This window comes from Coloeus monedula (genome assembly GCF_965178545.1).
Source record: "Coloeus monedula genome assembly, chromosome: 1".
NCBI lineage: Eukaryota > Metazoa > Chordata > Aves > Passeriformes > Corvidae > Coloeus > Coloeus monedula.
Genome location: NC_138781.1, coordinates 30,391,630 through 30,411,764, shown reverse-complemented (window position 1 = coordinate 30,411,764; position 20,135 = coordinate 30,391,630). Strand labels below are relative to the sequence as shown.

The window sequence follows — 20,135 nt, the reverse complement described above, 5'->3', positions numbered from 1 at the left end:
ATGGTATTATTATTATTTTTACTGCTTTTATTGCTGGAGAATCATTCATTAAACTTAATATTGAGTAGGATTTATTTTAGCAATTATTTAAAGAAATTCTGAAAGCCATCTCTCTTTCTAGTCACAGAGTTATAATTTTTGACTGTTTAATTCCCTTAGTATAATATTTTTCCCTTATTCTTTGTGCTTCCTGACTTAGTTTAAGGAAGTGATTTCTGTCCTTATGGTGATGGCATTTTTGGTTATCTTTTAAAAAACTTTGTCTAGAAAGAAATTACTTTTCTTTACTACATGAGAGTAAATAAAAAAACCTCAGCTATTATTTGCAAATACTCTAGTTAAATGAGATTGCATTGGGTAATTAAATAGTGATCTTCAGATACTTTTTTTTAGTAGATTTTGCTATGCAACACACTTTTAAATCTATGCATTTATATGGTGGACACATGCTGTCAGCAAGCATTCAGCTACTTTACATTTTAATTAAACTTATTCCAACTCAGTGTGAGAGCAGTGTGCAATCCAAGTGTCATGGTAGTCAGTCCTCGGGGAAAGGGGAAAATAAGAATCAAATTCTGCTTTTTTGTTAAAATGACATGTGATACTTCTTTTCTGAATTAAATGTAGAAGTTTCATCTTTTTGACTTAAGAAAAAAAGGTAAACTTAGAACCACACGAATTGTAAAATTTATAGATGGCAGTCTGTACGGATAACTATCAGCCTGACTCTGTGAATACGTAATGCTCCAGGTGTAACAGGAGATATGTACAGGTTTGTATTGCAAGATAGTATTAAACTGCATCTGTGAGCAGGTTCTTTTTCTCTGCCAGTTAATATCCTTTACTGTGCTTGAAGGTTGTATACAAGCAGGATTATCTCTGTGTGTTGCAGAATTCACATTGTCTTGGGTTGCAAAATAAATACTAATTAAGAGGCTAAGACATAAGGGGCAGCAGAACTTCTTTCTTTTTCTGCCTGAAGTCGTTCTCCTAAAGGTGCCACTTAGCAGTGCCCCTGAGATGTAGTCTGGTGGCTGCAGGGCCAAGTGGTCAATGTGAACGTAGAGGACAGGGCTTGTGCAGCATCTGTGGGGCTGGGCGTTTCTGGTTCCACTCTCTGGGCAGTCTTCTGGCACCATCCTGACTGCCTGCTCTTTCCCTTGGGGGTTCAGCACTCAGCATTGTTTTTTAGAGGGTAGATCACAAAGACAAGATGCTCTGTGCCCACTCTTCACCTTTCTAGTGTGTAATTGTTGCATTGTCAGCAGCTGCCACTATCCTACAGGTGCTCCCTGGCTGCTTAGACAAAAGCATTATAACTCAGAGAAATCAAGACTGAAAGTACTACAGAGAATGAAATTGATTTTCCAAGAGAATTGTATTTTATGGAGTGTGAGTGCATAGAAAAATTCAGAGACCTGGGTTAGAAATACTTTCATCTAGCCACTGGAAAACTGTAGGTTTCCCAACTGGGTATTGGCTTACTACTTTGAGATGCAACATGTTGCCAATTTAAATGGTGTGCAGTGTAGACAGTATTGGATCTAGGTTATTCTCTAAATAAAATGGAAGGATTTGAAACAAGCTGTACTGGGGAAATTCTGTGAGGGAGGAATGTCCAAGAAGACTTAAATATTTAATGGAGATCAAAAAGATGTTTGCTTCTATTTTGGATAGCCTGTATGTGTTCATTTCATTTATGAATTGACTTCTCCATACAAAGTGTATATGCACACACAGAGAATGCATTATATATATGTACACACACGTCTGTATATATAGTTTCTGTTGACTAAAATAGCATGGGGAGTTTATCTTACAGTTAATAACAATCTGCTGATTTAATAACAAACTACTGATGCCAGTAACAAAACTGAATGCTTGCAGCTTGCTATCATTGTCTTGTATTTATAGACTTTTTTGATGGGCAGACTTTTGCAATATGATTAGACTACTTTGCAGACCAGAATTTCTTCTGGTTTCACAGTTGTCTTTCACCCCCATCTTGAGTTCTTCAGGTTAAAATATTTTTTTTTAAAAGATCTATTTACTATTTAAAAGTTGAAAATTTTTATGTTTTGCATGTCATTGAAACTTGCCTAACTTTAAAGCTACTTAATCTCTATTTAAGTTTACGTACTAAGTTTTGGAGGGTATCATACAGTGTTCAGGATAAAGGGATAGCTTAGTCTTCTTGCTTGCATGTCCATTTTTGTCTTTCAAGTCTGTCATTCCAGACATTTCTTCACTTCACATTTGTGTCCTTTCGTCTTCCTTCTTTCTGTTTGTTCCTTTTTTGTTTTTGTTTTTAAAACTACTAGTCTATGCTGACTCTGACCCATATGCTGTGGCAGGAGTGTGTAATGACCACGGCAAGACATACGCCCTGTATGCCATCACCGTCCACCGACGAAATGCAAACGGTGAGGAGATGTGGAAGACATATCGGCGCTACAGTGACTTCCATGACTTTCACATGAGGATCACTGAGCAGGTAACCAAGCTCATGAAAATCTTTATAGGTGCCCGTTTCTATAGTTTAATAACTGATGACTATATGATTGCTCTGTGAAAAAGAGATGGAAAGTCTTCCCCCTCTTCCCACACTGCTTAATTTTACTTAAATCTTTGTATGGAAGTGCTGTTGGTCTCAAACAGTGGTGTTTTAGTTACATTTGTCACAGAGATTAAGAAATAAAAGCTGAGGTTGGGAAATAGGTATTTGGGTTTTAAGTGAATGTTAAGAATTGGTGGGGTCCCAAAAGGGAGAGCTGGTAGCACTTCACTATACTACTAGCAATCTGCCTTTTACTGCTGTACTTGTATTCTCAGACTCTTAACCCTCCTAAAATGAAAGAAGGAAGAAATAGAGTTGTAATTCAGCAGCTGGTACAAAGTAGAACCTGCTGACATGAAAAAATGATGAAAACGCAGTGCTTTTAAAAGGAAGCTGAAGTGCTTTTAAACCAAGCCTTTGGAGAAGTCAGATTTGACTGCATAACCTTCGAACTAGTCAGAAGTGTCGATTTATATCCCTTTGATCTGTTATTAATTTAGAGTCATAGAGAACAAATTCTGTGCAGGTAAGTTAGCATTTTAAAATTACAGCAGCAATAAAAATTGAAAAGGCTTTATTAAAAAATCAAATGTGTTGAATATTTGGATTAATTATAAATGAAGTCTGACTTCCCTTTGAATTTCTGATGATCTTAGTGTGTTGTCAATAAATTTGAAATACCAATTTTTGTACTCCTTCAAATGGATTTTTTTAAAATTAATTCAGTGTTCTGAAGAATCCTGGATCTTACCATGAATTAGGGTTCTGCTGATATGGGGCAGTCATTTAAAACCAACATAGCTCTACATGAGTAGAAATATATAGCAGAAGCAAAGATGTTCACAATATGAAAGCTCAACATTTCTGATGGCTAAATCTGAGTGAATTTACAGAGAATAGAAATGTTACCCAAGAACACTAAGATTGCAAAAAGTAAACAGATTTCTGTGATTCACTGTGGCATCTCAGATGCTCCCAACTTTTGCTTTGTCTTGGCAATAAAATAGACGTTCTTACTGTCTTGCATGCTTGTCTGAGACATTTTTATTGACATGTTAAGGGTAAAAAGTTAGAGTAATTGATTGAAAATGAATAGGAAAGGCAGGGACTGTTTGTTTTTCAGAGAAAATAGGTAGTTGATCCGAAATGGAATTGAAGTTAGCAGTTCGAAGTATCTACATGAGTTTTTTTTCCTTAGAGTACTGCATAGATTCACACCAGTTCCTTTAGTCAGTCATATAATAAATGTCATTTAAAGTAGATTCCTATATTTAAAATAGTGGCTGTTAGTTGCTTACATTGCTTCTGCTTAGATATAAGAGCCCAAATGAAAACTAGACCATCTTCTGTTCAGTTATTTTCCCATGTGGCCTACTTGCAAGGGAATGGGATTTATAAAGTTGTAAAGAGCTATTTTTTGGTTCTTCCTACAGACCATAAATTTTATATGATCTTCGTGGCCCTCCAAAGTTTAATGATGCAAGAAGAGATCTTGCAGGGGCTGAACGGAATCCGTATCTTTAAATCTGTAGTGTTGTGGTCTTTTCTAGAGAGAAAAGGATGCAGCCTGTTTCCAGGTTGTTTCTTAAAGCCTAGAATACTGTATGTTTCTCTCTTTATCACCTTAAGGTTATTTTTTACAGGTAGTCTAGATTCTGTATGGGGATAGTCCTGATTTTTCAAGTTTTGTTCTTGTCACTTTTTTATTTTTGTGCATTTTACCAAATATATTCAGCCTTGTTGAGTGTTAGGGCCTCTTTCCCTACTGGTTCCCTGGGACTGCCATTCTTGCAATACTAGAACAGTGGAATACATGTCAACCAGTGCCAATACTGTCCTTACTTGGAGAAAAGGCACAGGTGATGACATATAGAGCGAGCATATTTTGATAACCTGTGTGTACACTGGGTGCTGCCATCTCTCCAGGGATAAAAGCTTAATTTCCTTGATAGGCTTGATCAGGGTAGGAAAGGAAAGAAATTTTAGAATGATACACAAGTTCTCTTGAAAATCTTTACTCTATATAGTCTCATAATCCTGGTAACTTCATCCCAAATAATAATGATGAATTTTAAGCCTACGCCTTTTGCACACTCTATTGGTCTGTATTTCAAAAGTGAGTATCGTGTGCAAGTTCAGAAATTAAATTTTACCTCTGATAGTCTCCTGGGAATTTTCACGCATTTGTTCTTGACAGTGTACCTTTCCCTTTGGCTTCTCCAAGGATTCCGAGTCCCAGGCATGATGCAGAATTTTTTTGTCAGGTGTTAGATGGTATATAAGAATAGGTGAATAGAATGTCCTTATATAAAGACTTGAAACTCTTTAAAACAGAACAAAAATATCTTCTCTTTTTTTCCAGTTTGAAAACCTTGCAAATATACTAAAACTTCCTGGCAAAAAAACATTTAACAATATGGACAGAGAGTTTTTGGAAAAGAGGAAAAAAGATTTAAATGCTTATTTGCAGGTAAGCTGTTACAGGTTTTTTTAGCTCTGTGCTTGGAATTATTTTTTCAGAGGTAGCATGCCTTTGTGGTTTTTTTTCTTTTGAAAAAAAAGCTGTGTTGTTAATGGTACACAAAACTAAATAATATATCGTAAGAACTATCTCATAACTTTGCATTTTCTTTGGTGTTTGTTTATTCTCAGCCAGTTCTGTCACAGCTTTTCTGAGCTGATGAGGTTCCAGCTATGTTGGTTTTGAGCTTTATGCCGTTGACCTTCTTGTGTTGACACGTTTGTGGTCACTTTCTCTTGTGCTGTTGCATAAGGATTTCTGTGGCACCCACTCCAGCAGTGTAGCAAACCACACAGTTCCTCTGTTCAGATAAGTCCTGTATCAGCCCACACAAAAGAATTCTGTTGTCTTCTTTCCTAAGGACTTTCTGGTCATTTAGCACTAAAATATGTTGATCAAGTCAATGAACATGTTAACAGTGAATAATGAAGATGAGTAAAACACTGTGAACTGACAGTTTGAGTGGTCATAAAGGTGTATCTTTTTCTATGAGTTGCTATAATTAGCATAGTGGTTAAAATTATGGGAATTACTAAGAGGCCTCTTGTTTCCATCTCGAGACAAGTGGAATGTTGGAATAAAATTCAGGAATGAAAAAATACATTGCTAGATGTGATGTCTTTGGTTGTGTCTTGTTCGTTATTTACTAAAATAACTTCTAAAAATTATTTTACTCAGCTCTTGTTAAATCCTGAAGTGATGAAAGCTTCTCCAGCTTTAGCCCATTATGTGTATGACTTCCTGGAGAATAAAGCCTACAGCAAAGGGAAGGGGGATTTTGCACGGAAGGTAAGAATGTTTTATACTGTCAAGGGAACTTCAGAGCATTCAGTCATGCAATGATTGCATTAAACAGGCATGTTGAACAGATATTAAGGAGCTGTGTAGCACTTTAAAAACAGCTTGTAAATGAGTTGCTTTAATATTTTGAGTGGCAAAGTATCTGAGGACATACGAAACAAAAAAATTATCATTTTTATAATAGGTAAATTTGTTTGTATGACAAAAAAATAAAGTTTTGAAATTGGGCACAGTGAATTGCACTGTTCTAAAAGTGTGTTTGTTGCAAGTTGCTTTCTGTGAGACATCTGTGATTTTTTTTTTTTTTGTGGTCTTATTCCTTCTGATTTCTTTTTTCAGTTCTTTCCTCTGTATTTGCTGCTGTTACCATGCTTTCCACTTTTCAGCCCAAAACATGATATGCGTTTCCCTTCAAAAGCACCTGTTAAGTATTTAGGTGTAACCCTCCAGAGTCATTGGTCAAATTCTGAGCTCTCTGCTCTGCATCCTTTTTGTTAAGCCTCCAGCACTGTGTTCAGACAAGTGGTTCTTTGTTCAGTTGACCAGTTTGTGTGAGCATCTGCTTTGCCAATGCAGCCATTTCAAAAGTTTTAGTGATTTTGATACAAAAAACATCTGCAACTCTATTGTCACTTCAAGTTACTGTCCTGCCTATATTCCTTAAATATTTAACAGTGAAATAGTTAAATATTTATCAAGGTTTATATAATGACTAAGATGTATTTTCCAGCTTACAAGATGCTTTATAAGCATAACTTTTTAAAGGGCATCCCGCAAGTATTTGTGCCTCTGTTTGGACTGAATTTAGAGTATATACTGAAAGAAAAATCGTAACAATTTCTTTATAACTATTCTATGTTTTTAATTATACCTACCATGATACATACTATTCCAGTGCTGTTTAAAAGAGGCATGTTTCAAAGATGAAGAGTTGAAAGCAGAAGTGAAACATCTGGAAGTAGAAAGCTTGGAAGGGAGAAATGGTATTGAATGGAGAAGAAAAGGAAAATAAATTCAAGCTAAGAAAAGCCAAGGGATGGGAAATGGAAATGACTCAGGAAAACATCTGTTGAAAGATGTAAATAGCTGCAGTAGGGCTGTAATGAATGAGAAATATAAATGGAAGTAAAATTAGAACTGTATTCTGCATTCTGTAATGAAGTTAAGTAATTTGAGTTGTTATTTTATATTATTGTTCTCTGGAACAGTGCCATACTTCTCATAGTGTATTAATATGCTGGTGTCCTCATAGATTATACAATTTTGGTTAAACATCTTCCCCCTCAGATGGACACATTTGTAAATCCACTGCGTAACTCTATGAGAAATGTATCAAATGCAGTCAAGTCTATCCCTGACAGCCTGGCAGAGGGAATGACTAAAATGTCAGACAACATGGGTAAAATGTCAGAGAGATTGGGACAAGACATAAAGCAATCATTTTTCAAGGTAAGAAAATACTGGTGGTTAATACATACTAGTAGATTAATAGAGGAGTCACTATTGACTCACTTAAGCTCATGTTATCTAAAATAGTCAAGTCGTTAAACAGAAGACAAATCTGTTTTGTACCTGCACCCTTTTAATAAGGTTCAGCAGTCATTACAGGACAAAAATGGAGATCTTTGCTGTTAAGTAACATTTTAAGATGGCATCTACAGACTGTTACAGCTATCCTTCACTTAACTCAATGCAGGAACTTGAGAAGAACATGAGATTCACTGATTTTCTTATTTTTTAACCAGGCATTCTCATACAGCTAATTTCCTGCATCTGCTGTTTTCATTTGGGAAAAAACCCTATATATTTTGAAACTCAGAATAAGGAGATAGCCTCTTTTCTGCTTATTCCTTGCTGAATTCTGGTTTAAATTAAATTTTCTTTGTCTTTCCTGCCATCTTTCATCATCTCTTACATTCATAAAATATAGTACTTTAGAGGTGGGAATGGTAGTATGACATGCAATATGGAAGTCCTGTGAAAATAGTAATCTTCAGAATATGTTCATCTTCACTTTGTTTCTCTGGTCCTCCTCTTCCTGTGTGTAGCTGTAAGGTCTGTGATAAGGGATTGTTCCATTTTGTGCTACCAAAGCAGTTACATATGGCAGATGTAGAACAGCAACTGAGATGAGTGAATTAATGCTTAAACCATGAAAGGGAATAATAAATTGGGTCCGGGGGGGATTGGTGGGTTTTTTAATTACTTGCAGGGTAAAATGACTGTCTCTGGGCTTTCTCATTGCTAGTAACTTCCCTTTCCCTGTGTGTGACTAATAATATATTTACAGTTGTACTCACTGGGACTAGGTAGGACTTAAGATCAAGAGGAACTATCTGAGGAAATACCAGTCTCGTAAGAGTTTTTAGGTGATTTTCATTTGAAGCATTAGGCACTTGATTTGGTTTGTCTTAATGGTAATTAAGACAAATTGGTTATATGGTTTGTCTTAATGGTAAGGTTTGTCTTAATGATAATTGTGTTGATTATTTTGGTAGCTACACAAGAATATATACAGACTTGATATTTGGTTTTGGAAGGTGAAAGGACCACTGTGTCTTTGCATTAGTTTGCAATTGACTTTTGACCAAATGTTGTTTTATGTTTTCATAACCAAATTGCTTATGAAATTTTTTCTGATTTATTCATACTCTAACATATTTTTTCCATCATAAACATAACCTTTTTTTATTGTAGGTGCCGCCTCTGATGCAGAAAACCTATTCAGATCCAGACCATTGCCGTGTTGCAGCACCAATTGATGACAACGTGAGTCTCACATTGTCCTTTCAAAGTTGACACCTCTAAAACCAAACAAATGAGTTACTTATTCTGCATTGAGCTACACTTTTATTGTTTTCTGACACTATACCAGGCACTTCAAAACAGTTCTAAGCTTCTTAAAAAGAAACCTGCATACTTCCTTTTAAAATCAGCATTTTTGCACTGAAACGGTTTGCACAACATTGATATAACGGGGAGAGTGCATGTACTACTGCTTCTGTGTTTTATGGCTGGGGGTTTCATTTTTTTGGTTTTTTTCCTCTTCTCCCTCCAATTTCTGTCTGTTCAAAGAGAGTGTGGTACCAAACTGCCAGCATCATTTCAATTGGCATTTTATGGATTTGGTTTCTGATGTGACCTTTTAAGGACCATTTGCTTAATGGATCAAAAGAAGTGTTTGCTATTTTGTTGTGAAAGAACCCTTCAGAAAGTGTTCCTAAATAAAAAATTTCTATTATGTGGACACCTAAAATGTGTAAAGTAGTAATATTAAAAACTTGAAAGTGAAGTTTAAGCTCCTGATGGTATCATAAACTGTGGTATTTTACCATTGTTTTGATTGAAACATTGATCATATATGTGCAAACAATTGGAAAAAACTCATTTATCTCTAGGTAGGACAGAAAAGCCTAAGATTACCCATCAGTATATGCATTTTGCTATGCACCTGTTCTGCCCTTCATGTTTCAGGCTTTTTGGTCACATAAAAGCATTTCAATTTGTTTCCCTGTACACAACTGCTGTGGTCACTTTGTTAGATGTATTTTTACTCAGCTAATTTCTCCTTGAATTCTTCTGAATTTTCTTTTTCCCCATTACTTTTCACTGTATAAGACTGTATCCCCAAGTTTTGGTACTCCTGAAGCTTCTGTTTTGCGCAGGGAAAACAAAATAATATAATTCAAGTACATGAGCAGCTTCTCTGTAGGTATTTCATTGACCTTCTCTAAAATGATTAGATGTTGCAGTTCTTGATAACTTTAAGTTAACATATCAAGTGTTAAAGGCAGATTTCAGATATTTGAAAACCTTTCAGCTCTCAACTGCTCATATAAGATTAATTGCTCACAACTTACAATCACTAAGACAAAGAGAAGGCAGTTTGAATGGAGCTATACTTGGAGAAGCAGTACTGTAAAAGTGAGCTATGGATCTGTACAATCTCCAACTGGATTATGAACCCACTGTCTGTGTTCCAGTTGAATCTAAAGTCCACCAAAAGAATAATACTAACGTGTTTTTTGTGGGCCAATCTGTGTAATATTATCTGTTAAAAAATAGAATTATGATCCTTTTCTTAATCTTCAAGCATAAAAGCACTGCATAGTTTTTGAAAAAGTTCGATGATTTCGAGGGGGGAAGACATTGCAGAACAACCAATATGATTGATAAAAGCAAGCTCCGTTTATTAGCAATCCAGAGGCACTTATACAGTATATCAGCTTGTTAACTCTTAATTGGCTTAAACCTATCACAGCGCATTTCTGCTTCTACATAATTAGACTACATTGGCAAGTTTCTACTAGTTATGTTATGATTAAAAAGAATTCAGAGCTCACCCTCCCTTCTCATGGCCAGTACATCTTATCTGCACACCTGCACATCCTCAAAACTCCCTTTTTGTTCTCAGCTCTGTTTCTCACACAGGTGCTTTCTCATGCAGGCAGTTTCTCACACAAACCTTTGCTTGCAGGCCTTTTGCTTGTACAGTTCTTTTATTGATTTGTTCCCTTTATCAATAATCCATGTCCCTGATCCTCTAATCATTTTGCAACACATAGTAATGCAGGTTACAAAGATGTCTAAATGAAAGGCACTTCATTGCAATGAAATGTCACTGTTTTTAGCATCCATAAGAAAATGGAAAAAGCTCCTTCCAGAAGTTTTTGTGTAAGGCAGTTGGAAGCACAGCAACCAAGGAAGAGGTCAGGGATCAGGTCTATCTTAAGGACATTTTTACGTGTATGATTCAACTTCAGTAGTAACTTGACTTTTGAAATAGCTGTTTCTTCTTGTCCTATTTCAAAAATTCAATGTATCTGGTTTTATATTTAATTTTCAGTTTTTCTTTGCTACTAATAGTGTTATAGAAGATTTAGGGAAGATTTCATATTATAGTAAAATACAGAGCAAAGTGTTTGTCATTGTTGTGCTTATACTGAAGCATTTGATGCATAAAGTAGCTACTGAATCTGTAGCTTTCTTGAACTGAACTAAAAGTTTGCTGTTTATTCTTTTACTTTGTGGTCAGGCGGATGACAATATTCCCCTGAGAGTAATGCTCCTACTTATGGATGAAGTCTTCGATTTAAAGGAGAGAAATCAGTGGTTAAGAAGAAATATAAAAAATCTGCTTCAGCAACTTATTAGAGCAACATATGGCGACACAATTAATAGGTACTGTTTTTGTTGTATAGAGCAGTCATGTCAGTGACACTGTACTCTACCTATGCATCCTTCTTGGTATTACTGAATTATTGTGGTTTAAATCTGCATGCATTCCTCTTTGAAGAAAATCAATAAACTGAGTACAAATGTGGTGTAAAGTGGAGATAAATGCAGCACATTACTGAAAAATACCAGTAACTCTTAGATGTCAGAGAACTTACAAAAGAGCTTTCACGTACAAGAGTTCACATTTCTGTGAATGTAACTTAATATTGATGCTTTTTGCCCTGTTTTACACGATACCTTTTTTTATTAGTATTATTTATTACTTTCTGCACTATTTCTGCTTACATCTCTTTCATGCCACAAATGATCCACTGGAACTATCAAATTATGTGAACTTTACTGAGTTGCAGTGTTAATGTTAAGTTTATGCTCTCATACTTTAGAAGATGGAAATGGGAAAGGAAAAGGACTCTTACGGGGTCTGTTTTGCCCTCTCCATATTCTTTGTAATTCACATGTGCCTTTATTCATGCAAATGCGAAGCCAGTTAATCGTGCTAATAAAGTAGTGTTTCTTGCCCTCAGCTTAGAAATACACTGTTTCCAGGCTTTCCTTCTAGTAATTTGTTTCTGAAATGTGAACAAAAATCAACAACATCAACAACAACAAATTCTAGATACAGGTTTAGAACTGCATGATTACTTTCGATTTAGTGCCGTGAATCAAAAACCTAGTATCTAGCAGGTGAGAGGTAGCTCCCTATTACTTTTTTTTCAGGGCATTCCTCACTGTATCATTTCTTTTTACCCTTCAAAAGAATATCTATGATGTTTTCATCATCACTGTTAAACATACAGACTTGTGGTAGCAGTAGTGAAGTAACCATATAATAAAATAGCACTGGGTCTTTCTCAAGTGATTCCTTGTGGCCAGTTGAAAACTGTCTTGAGAACTGTGCTTCCAAGAACATGCTGTACTGTTAAACAACTCTGAATACTTTTTGCTGTTTCCAGATTGTTGTATAAGCAGCAGAGTTGGTGTGCAGGCTGTTGCTTCCTTCTTGCAGAGATGGCTGTGTAGTACTAGTTTGCTTCTGCATTTAGAGCCATTCCAGATACTCATGGCTTCCTGTGGTCACCAGTCATACCTTGTCCTGGCAAGTTCTTGGAGTTTAATGGCATTCAGCAGAAAAATTGTCTTCTTCTGTTTCTTAAACTAAATTCAAATTGTGGTTAGGGAAACAGTCCTGGGATTATGGTATACAGGGATGCATATATCATTTCTGTAAGCATTCTAGATTTGAATACAGAGCTGTGTATATGGTTGGTGAATGAAGGCCTGATGAATGATCAGTCTGTATCTCCTGTTAAGGATTGTGAAGTAACTGTACACACTGCAGCAAGTATTTTGAGATTCTGAGTAGGTCCTTTGCTTACAGAAGCAGAACTTAGAGTGCTCCATGAAGAGGCGTGCTCTGCAAGCAAACCAGTTTTTTAATGCTGATGGGAGATGCAACAGCAGTTTTGCAGCCAACTTCATTATCATATATTCACCCAAAAAAAAGAAATCTTTAGCTTTAGGGAGTGATCAGTGAACTTAGATTTCTATCTTGAGAATCAGTGCTTGCCTTCCTATTGTGCAGTATTATAGAACCTACTTATGGAGTTGGAAAAAGTTGAAATTATGCTTTGTTTGCCCTAGAATGCTCTTTAAAATGATTCTTCACTTATGGGTTCTCTACTTTAAAAATTAAATGAGAGACTTTTTGCTTTGATTTTAGAAAAATAGTTGATCATGTTGATTGGATGACATCTCCCGAGCAAGTAGCAGATGCAGTGAAACGCTTCAGGTATGTCTTTTATCATAATTATTAAATATGAAGTACTCACCAGTTGATGTCTAATATCTATATGTCTGCCTATTCTTCTTACGTGAGGAAATTATTATCACTCTCCAGAATACCAGTTAGATCATACACTGCTTTTTACATACATTAAGTGACAGGAAGCAATTGTCACACAGAGAAGACTATTTTGTAGTTTCCTCCTCTACCTTACAAAACTTCTCTGTTAACCAGTCTAGAAGAGCTAGAGTGCAGATATACTTAGAAATGTCTTATCACTGTAGTGATGTAGTTTCTTGGTTGCCTTGATGAAGGCAGGTACGTGCCTTGCTTTTAAAGGCAAACAAATTAGTGCTGCAAGAGCCTGAGCTCTGAGATACTGTTTCACTTTGAATGGATACAATGGAAATGAAGTCTGAATTTGAAACTATCAAAGACTCTGTCTTTCAATTTCCATGAAGTTTTAATGGCTTCTACATTGTTGTTGAGAAAGTGTTACCCACCTTGGTTTTTTTTCCCTATAGTTTGGGGGTTTTTTTTGTTGGGGTGAAAGTCAAAGTAGGGTAATGTATTCTCCAAGGGGTCATAATTTACAAGTATTCTGTTATTCTTTGATTAAACTGTGGGAATGTGTATGTTTTATTCAGAAAAAAGATTGTCTTTCACTGGAGGAAAAATAGTTACTAGACAGAGGCTTGTCTTTTGTATTGGGCTTTCTACTACACTGAAACTATTTCTTCTCAGCTTTAGCTTGTTGAAAGGCTAACTGCTAGTGTCAAAATTCTGATAAAACAATTAATAGACCTAAGCCTAGAGTCTCAGTAGCAATAATCTGATTGGGAAAAGCAAGGCTTAGGTCTTTTTTATGTAAAAACTGTGTGGTATTTGAATGGTTTTGATTTGCATTGTTTTATTAAAATTTTATTTCATCTGATTCCTGTACTAAAAAATTATAGCTACTGATAGATTGAGTGTATTGCACTACTTGCTTTTGATTTCTTCACTTTTTTTTTTCCTCTTCTAATATTTGAAGTGTGTTAGGTTTTGTGCAAATTACTTTCTTGTATTTATTTTATGAGATAACCTTAAAAGATTTAAAAGAGCTTTTCACTTGATAAAATGTTAATGTATTTTGACAGATTTGCTTTTGTTACAGAGATGCTTTTTGGCCCAATGGCATTTTAGCAGAGACTGTTCCACGAAGGGACAAAGCTATTAGAATGAGAACAAGAGTGGCAGGGAAGACCAAATTACTGGAGGTGATGCCAGGTGAGTGAGTCTGGGATTAAACCATAATAATCCTTACCATATGTTGTTACTGAAATTAATGTCAGTATTCTTGTTGATTGTGCTAAGTACTGAAATGAAATGCTGATGTATGAACTGTATTTAAATAAAAAGGTTTCTAATTATTAAAGCATTGGACATTTTCACGTGTACTGTCAGTAATTCTTTTAGAGCCAAGCCAGTATTTAGCTTCTAGATGATTTAAGTTGTGCCTGAAGTAGGTATAATCCCAAACAGTATGATTTCTTGCAAACATGGTTTCCACATATATAGGTTAAGAGTGAAGTATTTTTCAGAAATACTCTCTTCTGTAAGAGAACTTTTTGTTTATTCATGTTGTGTAGAGGCACTGTTACTTCAAGTTTCAGGCTACATAGTTTGAAAGACTTACATTCAGTTTAAGTTTGTTGTTAACATGGAAGTAGAATTTAGCTTAAACTTCTTTGTGACTTCTGTTTTTGTAGATGAACTGAAGCACATCATAGGCGCTGAGACTACACGGAAAGGCATTCTTCGGGTCTTTGAAATGTTCCAGCATAGTCAGCTGAATAAGAGAATGGTGTATGTGTTTCTGGAGAGATTCCTAGAAACCTTATTTCCACAAAATAAGTTTCCTGAGCTCTTCAACAAACTGCATTCAAGGTCAAAGCAAATGCAGAGATATAAGCAGAGACTACACTCTACTCAAGCGCCTTCCTTACAGAAAAGGTGACACTTCAAATCTATTAAGCTGGTGTTTGTTTGTCCAGGATTAATTACTTGGGCAGATTCTCTGGGGCTTCAAACTCACATGCTGTCATTTCTGCACCAGTCTTCTAGTGTCACATATTAGATTATTAATGCATCTGTAAGACCTGTGGATCTTCTCATCTTCACTTGTAATTCAACCACTACCAGAATGGTTTGTGTGTCTTAAATGATTTGGTGCATCTTCATGCAACATTGAGAAGAAAACTGGCCCAGTATATCAGAATGCTGTTCCCTTCCGTTCTGCGTCGATGTTTTGCCAGCAATGAAAAGTGCCAGACTGTTCAAGTAAAGCACAACTATGGTGATACAATTGAAGAAAAGGGTGTTTTGGCACTGGGAGATAGTGCAATGTGTGACAGTCAGGTGGAATTGTTCTATGTTACAACTGTTGAGGCTCTGTAGGGCTATTTTAACATTCCTGTAAAGGCTGAGTTAACCAGAAAAGCAGTCTCTGGAATAGCAGGTTCATAGGAGAGGGGAGAAATAGCTATAGCCCCATCATAAAAGTACATTCATTGAATAAAAGTTGAGGTAAGGTGGCTTTTATGCCACATTTGCATCATCTTTCATATTTTGAAAATTAAACTAACCTTATATCTAATGGGGGTTTTAGTAAAAGCAGAGGTGCAGTAGAAACAAACCCTTTATTCTGATTATTCTGTAGCTTTAAGGGCCATATGCTGCTCTTACAGCGCCTGGCATACATTTTGCATGTAACTTCAGTGGAGAAGGAGCATCATATTTGTGTTCAATTGGTCTATTGGAACATAAGTCAAGTTGATAGTTGTAGAAGGAAAGGAATATATGTTTCAAAGAGGATAGGTATTGTGTTAGAAGATGAGGAAATTGCACTAAGACACAGTTTACACACAACTCCCCACTAAAATCTGGAACTTTTTTGGGATGTAAAAGACTATGTCCTATTTAATTGAAAGATTCTTTACCTTTTAGTGTGTAAGCCTCATGTGAAAAAATGTTAGAATTACTTGGTTCCTCGCAGGTAAAAGATTTCATTAGTCATATGCAAACACTTGGAAATTTCTGAATGCATCTCAGTGTATATATGAAAATAAAAAGGAAATAAAACTACGATATTTTTTTAAATAATTTTTTTATTTTTTGCATAGTGTAAAATTTTAATAAAAATTTGACATCAAGGCCCCACATCCATCTGTTTAGTTTCATTGAAGAAGTTCTGTCCAATTAAAAATACAGTAACATCTGAATAATCCTGTTTGGCCACAGCATATCTCAGTTTGTGGTTTTTTTTTCCATAGTCCCCAACTGTTTGAGCACTACTATCTTGAGTGAATAGAGGGTAATCTTTTAGAGTCCCTTTTGTTCTGAATGCTAAACACAGGGTAAGATACAGCTATGGATCAAGGATCCCAAGGATCCTTGTAGTAATTTGTGTCGTAATGGGAACAAATGGTCCTTTTATGCAAGTGAGACACAGACCTTTGATGAAAGCATTCTGAGACAAGATAGAAGGCTCTCAAAGGACCTCGTTAAATTGACTGACACCTCTATATAGATAATTTTTCTCATGGACTCTATTAATGAAATGTAGCCTTTTATCATACTGCTTAATGATGATCATATTGTACTGTTAACGTTCTCATACAGTATGCATGGGCTCAAGTGCACTTGTTTTTTTCTTTATTGCAGAACTAAATGCTGTAAATTAAATCCCTTTCTTTTGTAATCCCTATGAAGACAACTTGGTAAATGTAGAAGAAGCCCTCTCCCTTCCTCTCTGCAGGTTCTCTAGAAGTGTGATGGTTAAATGCTTTTGAATTTAACAAAATTCCTGAGTTCTGTGTGAAGTAGTCAACATAGCCAGCTCCTATTGTTTACATGCCTGTATCTTCCTCTGATGTCAGGGTGCTCAACCATAACTGATATCTGACTGATGAAAGATCATTCAGCAGTTGTTCTTGGTGATACAGTAAATATCTCATTAATCCTACCAAATCTAATTTATGTCTTTTAAGTCACTGAATTTGTTAAGCAGTATGAAAGTTGGAAGTTCACATACTATTTCGTCAAATCTGTGGAACCTTTTAACTCTCTGTAGGTACCATGAAAAATTTCAAGAGGATAGTGATAATATACAAATTTGGCTTTTTTTTTTTTTTTTTTTAGTTATCTGGTACATTTCTGTACAAAAATAAAATAATATCTCTAGGAATGTGAACTGAACATAATACACCGTGTTTATTAGTCATTTTACTTAATGAATTTATTACATATACACACATTTATATACGCATGTGTGCATATGTATATATGTATTGAAATTTTGTCTTCTGTATTTAATTACAGAATGTGGCTTCCTAATTCAGTGGTCCCTGTTGGCTGGCAAGAACCATCAGAAATGAGTACTTTTTGTTAAAGTGAATTTGTATGTCTCTTGATTTAAAAGGTTTTCCTGTCAATGATTTAAAGTACCCACCCTGTAAACCCATGCAGCCTAGTATCCTAGGAAGTTTCCAAAACTGAATGTTAATACACAGCAGTCTGGGTGTTTCTTCTGGCCTTTAGGTGCTGTGACTGGCCGCTGAAAATTGTGCCATTGTCAATAAATGCACTTGTTTTAGCCTTAATTATTTTTAAGAGAAAATGAGCAATTGAATTTTTCGTTTGGTCCATCCTCAAGCTTGTGCTGCTGGTGTTTGCTAGAACTAAACAGTAAATTTTAAGTGCTACCAGAATGTGTACCAAAATGAAACTATATAAATTCCACAATCTAAATTTTAATTTTGTGCAATATTTTCATTTAATGCATGTGTATTTGAATAGCTGTAAAATAAATGAATTTTTAATGTTCTGAAGTCTAGGTTAAAAATGTCTTCTCAGCTGAACAACTCTGCATTCTGTTGTTATGTTAGTTTATTTAAGGACTTGTTTTAAAAGTCTTACTTGTTACTCCTTTGTTAATTCCTTTGTTCTCAATGATCCTTGCTCTCCTGAGCAAAGTTCATATATTACAAGGGAAGAATCTGAAGAACACATCTCATAAACTCATAGAGCTGTTCTAAATTACTTGTGCATATCATTGTACAGTAAGTGTCAGCTGTGTGCCTAATTGTTCTGTTGATGCTTTTCCCCTCCCTTCCCCCTTCTCTCGTTTCTGTAACAAAGAATGAACATGAAACGGGCTGCCATGGTCACTTCTACTGAATGGCAGAGGACTCTGAATTTTTTTTTGGAGTTTGCATTTATGTTCTGTCCAATAGAAAGCTAAAAAATTACACTAATAAAGTATTAACAGGATTACTATGAGTCTCCATTTATTTTTCAAGTAACTGTCTCACTAGCAGGTACAAAAGGTCACTAAAGATAAAACTACTGCTATTTAAATAAAGCAACCATCTTTTGATTATTTTTTAAATATAAACTGGGTTTGCTTCTAACAAATTAATCTCTACATTCATTTTTGACCAGTGTTTGCAGAGAGTCCTGTATTTTAAAAAGAAGCAGAAATAATGGGATTGTATGATGGAGGGGGGGGGGGGTTATATTGGTGTGGATTTTTTTACTCTTTGGCTTTTTCCCCAGGGTTTATTTTTGCAGCAGCTGGATCTACCATGGGATCACAATTGTTACCCTTGATATATTTATTCCAGCTGTTTCACATTCATCAAAAAAATGTCCTGAGCTACAGAGATGTTAGTTCTTTGACCCTTGAGTAAAGTGTTTACCACTTTGTCTTGCTACAGGATATAGAGACATACCAGGAATTTTACTAGCTGATTGGAAGTTCTTATTTGTTGAACCGGTTATCCTAGGGTAATTTCATGGCAAAAATACACTCCATAATAAGCTTATTTTTCAAAAAGTTTCTAAAATGTCTGCCCTTTGCTCACTGAGGGTTATATGTGTCTGTGGTTTATTTAAATCTTCAGTCTATCAGATTACTTAATTTTGGTTTTGATGTCTAGTGCAGTGTGATTGCTAAAGTTTTCATGGAGTTCAGTAGTCAGCATCAGTCTTCCTTGACTTAGCTACATATTCCATAATTTATCTCTTGGAAGAAAGGAAATTGTATCATGAAAAGAATTAGTTCACTTTTGTTATGTATTTCAGAAGAAATTGAGCTTTAATAAACACTTCAAACATGTATGCCACTACAGTGTGTCCTTCCCCAAAATACGTTTGACTACTTTTGTATTCAGATATCTCAAACAACTGTTTCCCAGTTATTTGAGATATTTGCCCTGTCTCTGAATTACTATGGCATGTTGGGCTTGGGATAATCTGCACGGGTCTGTTAAATAATTTTATCCTGGTTCAGCAAGGGCTACCTGGAATTCTCATTTGGCATTTTAGAATTGGACTAGTACATAAATTAATTCTGAGGTTGGGCTTAAGTAGTGAACAAGATTATATTGAATTTGTTGGCAATCAAGAGATACTAAATGGAAATAAGGAATGTGGATTTCAAAAACTTTATTGTTCTTTCTGACCATAACACTTTTAAACACGAGTCCAAAGTAGTCTGTTGAGGTTTTGTGCTGCATTTTCTCAACTTGAGCTCTGGAAACATATTAATTCTGAATTAAATTGAGAGATAATGATGAAATTTTTCTGTTACCAACTTTCGGGAGTTTGAGGTAAGAGATTCTAAGGATTATTGAGAAATGGGAATCTTCTTCTTCATTTAGAACACGTGAAAGATGGTTCTGTGAGTTACCTGGTAATTCCACGTACAGAACAGCCAGAACTTTCACTTCTTTTTGTTCTTGTTCTTAAAATAGCCAGCCTGTATTAGGGTAAATACAAAACTTTGCAGATGTCAGCTCCCCTTAGCAAGCTACAGGTTTATTTTTCAGTGTGATTGTAAAGCTGGAATTTGATTATCAAAGGCAATGTTTTTGTTACCAAGAACTTCATACAAAACATTCCTTTATAGTCTGTTTAAAAAATTGTTTTTAACATCTTACTCAATTGTATGTTATCTATGTTGATTTAAAACACTGGCTTCCCCATTAATCATGAACATCATTTCTGCAAACAGACAAGACCTGTTTATATCTAAGGTAAAAACACGGGTATCTGAGCGGGAAAAGGATAGGAGCTCCATCTTGGGGAACTGGATCGCTGCAAAAGTGAAAGCGGGATGTCATGCATTTGGAAATTCACCAATTTTGCTGCCTTTGTGCAGTGCCATGTCATGGAAGCATGGGCTCATGGTT

At 35.6% G+C, this 20,135-nt stretch overlaps 1 protein-coding gene across 6 annotated transcripts in view; it reads left to right on the top strand.

The window, feature by feature from the left end:
* The window catches only part of SNX13 (sorting nexin 13), a 68,452-nt gene extending 50,246 nt beyond the window's left edge, over positions 1–18,206 (top strand). For 2 of the 6 annotated variants that reach the window (XM_082284262.1, XM_082284259.1), the window contains 10 exons: positions 2,322–2,494; positions 4,920–5,027; positions 5,757–5,867; positions 7,167–7,328; positions 8,577–8,648; positions 10,915–11,060; positions 12,838–12,906; positions 14,057–14,169; positions 14,652–14,895; positions 17,263–18,206. In XM_082284262.1, the coding sequence (XP_082140388.1) occupies positions 2,322–2,494; positions 4,920–5,027; positions 5,757–5,867; positions 7,167–7,328; positions 8,577–8,648; positions 10,915–11,060; positions 12,838–12,906; positions 14,057–14,169; positions 14,652–14,895; positions 17,263–17,332 (1,268 nt within the window). In that variant the 3' untranslated portion in view covers positions 17,333–18,206. Of the gene's footprint in view, positions 1–2,321; positions 2,495–4,919; positions 5,028–5,756; positions 5,868–7,166; positions 7,329–8,576; positions 8,649–10,914; positions 11,061–12,837; positions 12,907–14,039; positions 14,170–14,651 lie in introns of all 6 variants that reach the window. The other 4 variants (XM_082284260.1, XR_014226538.1, XM_082284261.1 and 1 more) reach the window with 4 other exon arrangements.
* Positions 18,207–20,135: the final 1,929 nt, after the last annotated feature.